This window comes from Musca vetustissima, unplaced genomic scaffold, assembly GCF_032173495.1.
Source record: "Musca vetustissima isolate MV318-11 ecotype Yass unplaced genomic scaffold, APGP_CSIRO_Mvet_v1 utg41199, whole genome shotgun sequence".
Lineage (NCBI taxonomy): Eukaryota > Metazoa > Arthropoda > Insecta > Diptera > Muscidae > Musca > Musca vetustissima.
The window spans coordinates 1-4,350 of NW_026887895.1; the positions used below are offsets into that span (position 1 = coordinate 1).

At 36.1% G+C, this 4,350-nt stretch overlaps 1 protein-coding gene across 1 annotated transcript; it reads left to right on the forward strand.

Moving 5' to 3' along the window:
• Window positions 1–214: 214 nt before the first annotated feature.
• Window positions 215–1,994, forward strand: LOC133335690 (probable cytochrome P450 28d1; the record flags this gene model as incomplete). Its single annotated transcript, XM_061543992.1, has 7 exons — window positions 215–353; window positions 417–524; window positions 588–695; window positions 834–1,250; window positions 1,309–1,432; window positions 1,496–1,765; window positions 1,825–1,994. Coding segments are annotated over 7 exons (1,336 nt in total), but the record flags the coding sequence as incomplete, so codon positions are not given.
• Window positions 1,995–4,350: the final 2,356 nt, after the last annotated feature.

Consider the following 4,350-nt stretch of genomic DNA (forward strand, 5'->3'; position numbering starts at 1 on the left):
AGCATAGAATTGCGTAGTTGCGTTTTGTACAAGTACAGACATAGCCCAACGGATGATTTATATTTGTTTGAAGTCGATTGATCATCACATAGTGGTGAAGGGTATCATATAGTCGGCTCCGTCCGACTTTACTACTTTCCTTACTGGTTCAGTTATCAGGAATGTATTAATATTTTCCCCCAATTTCTTGATTTTTTGCACTCTTCTGGTACAGAAAATATCGAGATACAAATAAATTTGTGGGTGCCTATAGTGGACGTGCCCCAATGCTGCTCATTCTAGATCCTGAATTGGTACATCGCATTCATGTCAATGATTTCAAATTGTTTCATGACAATGAATTTGGTGATTATGTAAGTACTAGGGAGTCTATAATCATATTTGAATATATAACTGTCATAAATACTCGCATGTAGATTGATGAAAAATCCGATATAATTGCATTTAATAATCCATTTTTCCTGCGTGGCGAGTCATGGAAAGAGAGACGCGCTGATTTGGTACCCGGTATGTCACCAATTAGGGTAAATATTAAAATGGATTGAAATATTTATATTGCGGTATAATGTAATTTGTATTCATTTCAGATAAAAAGTATTTATCCCGTAACATTGGAAAAATGTAATCGTTTGTCGCACTTCATCAGGGATCAAGTGAAAAGGAAAGCCAACAATGGAGGTTTGGATGCACATGATGTAAGCATTCGTTTGAAGCGAGTAAAAAAGATTTTAAGTTCGGTCGAGCCACAGTGATTTCAATAGATTTTCCTATTAATATTACCAGTCTGGTTGATGAAAATGCTACTATTAATTTTCCTAATTTCTTTCTTCTAGCTCTGCCTTCGCTTTACCACCGAAGTGGTTAGCGATTGTGTTTTGGGTGTTAATGTGGGAACTATAAATGACCAACCCTCAACCCTATTGGATATGATCAAGAACCTATTTACATTAACACCATCGCAGATCATCTATCAACTGACAATTGCATTTCTTCCGAGTCTAAAGAATTATTTAAAAGCTACGTTCTTCTCTAAGGCCAGTACAAAATATTTTTTCGATCTTATGGCTGATTCTATTCGACTGCGACGACAGGAACAAAGTAATAAAAATCGTGCAGATTTTTTGAACTTTCTATTGCAGCTACAGGAAAAGAAGAAATTATCGAATACTATTTTAACTGCAAATGCCATGACATTTTTGACCGATGGATTTTTGACAACTGCCCATAGCATAAGTAATTGTTTGTTGGGGGTAGGTTTTAAAAATAAAAACAATTTGAATTTTAAATAACGTATTTTGCATGCTTTAGCTGGCCAGAAATCCCGAGTCTCAAGAGAAGTTACGTGCCGAAATTATGGAAAATATCAATGAGGAGGGAATTGTCAGCTATGATAAACTGACGGAAATGCCCTATTTGGATGCATGTTTTAATGGTCTGTTTTCTAATCGAAATATATATTTTCCAATACTGATTCCAACATTTGTTTCGTCTACAGAGGCCCTTCGTTTATTCCCTCCTGTCGCCATGAATTCCAAACTATGCACTCAACCATATGAATTTGTAAATAATGATGGCCAAGTTTTGCATATGAAGAAAGGAGAGGCGGCCACGATTTGTTACTATAGTATACATCACGATGAACGATATTATGAAGATCCGGAGGAGTATAAACCTGAACGATTTTTACCCGAAAATGGTGGTGTCAACAAATATCGTGAAGAGGGTAAATATATGGGTTTTGGCGATGGACCACGTATTTGTATGGGTAAGAACTTTTTCTTTCAAAGATATTTCATTTCCTTTAATTTTTTATGTTTTTTTTAGGCATGCGCTTCGGTTCAACTCAGGCGAAAGCTGCCATCGTTGAAATCGTTAGAAATTTCTATGTGAAATCTAATCCCAAGACACGCAGTGACAATTTGTTGGATAAAAAGGAATTCATACCAGCCTTGGATGGTGGAGTTTGGCTGGATTTTGAACCGATCAATGGATAAATTGAACAATAGCTAATATGTGTCATTCGGATCAACGTTTCTTATTCCGATTTCAAAGAGGTTAATAAACTTAGCTATAAAACCTATTGGATTGTAGTTTTCAGTAAAGGCGCCGAGCCATTTTGGGTATTTCCAAGGTCAGTAGTGTTGGCGGTTTATTTGGGATACCATTTGTATTTTGTTTTTGCAAAATAGTCAGGCTGAATCCCAGTTTGTTGTTTTTATAAAAAACAACTATTTATTAGTGGGTAATGTATGGCATTGTTTGCCGAGGGGTAAGGCAGGGAAGACTATAGTTTCGGATCACGCCACTGTTCCTCATCAGTTCCCTTAATTTTTGACCAACGACATAAAAAACAAACTGGGATTCAGCTTGACTATTTGCAAAAACAAAATATTTTCATGGTCTTAGCCGCAATTTCTCACCGAAGTTCCTGAAACTTTACATTTTAATTTCATACCAGGTTTACATTCCTTGATCCTGGGGGATGAGATCGTTTTTACATAACCCCGCTTAATTCCTTGTATGTTGAAGTCTTTAATTTTCAAACCTGAGTGTCTGTAATTTTCTCAAGGCATAAAAAGACAGACAATTTACAGAGACAGATTCCTCATATAAAGGTCCCGACCGATTTATGGACATAAAACTATAAAGATACTCATACGTTGACAAATTCCAATAGATGATTCGAATCGTATAATCCGCTCGAATAGGCGTCGTTCCCTTGACCATTACGGAATTTCATGCAAAATTTCAAATCGATCGGTGCGAAATATATTACCTATAGTGTGGTAATGGTAATCAGAATCGGTAGATCTCTGGAAATATTTACGTATAAATCCCACATACGAGTACATACAATAATATAATTGGTATCAATTTAAAGGTCAACCACTTCTCTTGAATATACCATAGAGTTTTCGGGACTATATCCTTTAGGAGTAAATATATTTGCCATAGAATACAAATTTTGTCGTTTTTCACAATAAAGTCTGGGTTCATCTGACCCGCTAAATATTGACCGATCTTCATAAAAACTGTCATGCTTAATCCATGCTCAGACCCAATCCAGACGTCTGTTCGTCTAGATTGACACACCTAGTCGAGATATGACGATATATCGGTGGGTCTAGGATCAATATTTCGCTGCGATACAAACTCTTGAGGCTGCACAAAGCTCCAATACCCTGACAACATAGTTGTGTATAGTATACATATGCATAGAATCACATTCTGGGTCGATTTATGAATGTACAGTTCGCATTTATGATCCGGACCATAATTGGAAAAAATCGGTTAAGACCCAAAATATGACCGATTGACACAACATTTACAAATCGTTCTTAAGTTAGTATGAACTAACTAATGTCAAGTTTTTTTTTTTGAAATCGGTTATGATTTGGATATAGCTCCCATATATATTTTCGTGTGTGACGTTGTTGCGGGTTGTAGAAATTCGTGCAGACCCAGCTTCAATTGTGCACCAAATAATCAACGGATATCCGATTGAAACTTGTTTCAAATAGATTTACATAGTTACGTTTCATTGAATTTCTTCCGATTTTGACGAAATTTCGTACAGTTCATTTATTTGGCCTAATAACGAACCCCATTGAAATTGATGAAAATTTCATCCGATTTTATGTAAAACGTCACCAAAGTCCCTATATATCTTCCGATTCGCACGAAATTTAGCACAGCGTACGGAATTAAGACTAGATTGATTGTGGTATGTTTCGTGAAAATCGGTTCAGATTTAGATATAGCTCCCATACATATTTTCGTCCGATTTTATGTAAATGATGCATAGAGAAGGGCATTTGGATAAATACCCAAAGGGTAAATACTCAGTAAATTGGGTAAATACCCATTTGTGGGTATTTATTTGGGTATTTACTATATTGAATCGGCAATACAACATCTTAACCCTATTTCCGGGTTTCTGTTATCAAATCGATTAAAAATTGGTAGTTTTACGATACTTTAAAGACGTGGGTAAATGCCAGAGTTTTTACCCAAAAATTGGGTATAAACTCATTAACTGCCGAACCACTTGACATAGGCATACATGTTTTTAATGTCAAAGCAAATATGGAAATCCAAAATGGTCCCGGGGTCCAAGTATTGATATAGCCTCCATATAACCGTATCTCCCGATTTAAGTCATTTTTTGTCTATAAGACACATTTTACAACCACATTGGCTGTAATTTGGCACATAGTGTTCTTTTTGGGTACCAAATGTCCATGCACTGCCATAACTGCCGAACCAGTTGACATAGGCGGCTAAAATTTGGCTAAAAGGTCGTTTACATTGAACCGGATTTGGTTAACCCAGTGGGTTCAAATTTTCAAT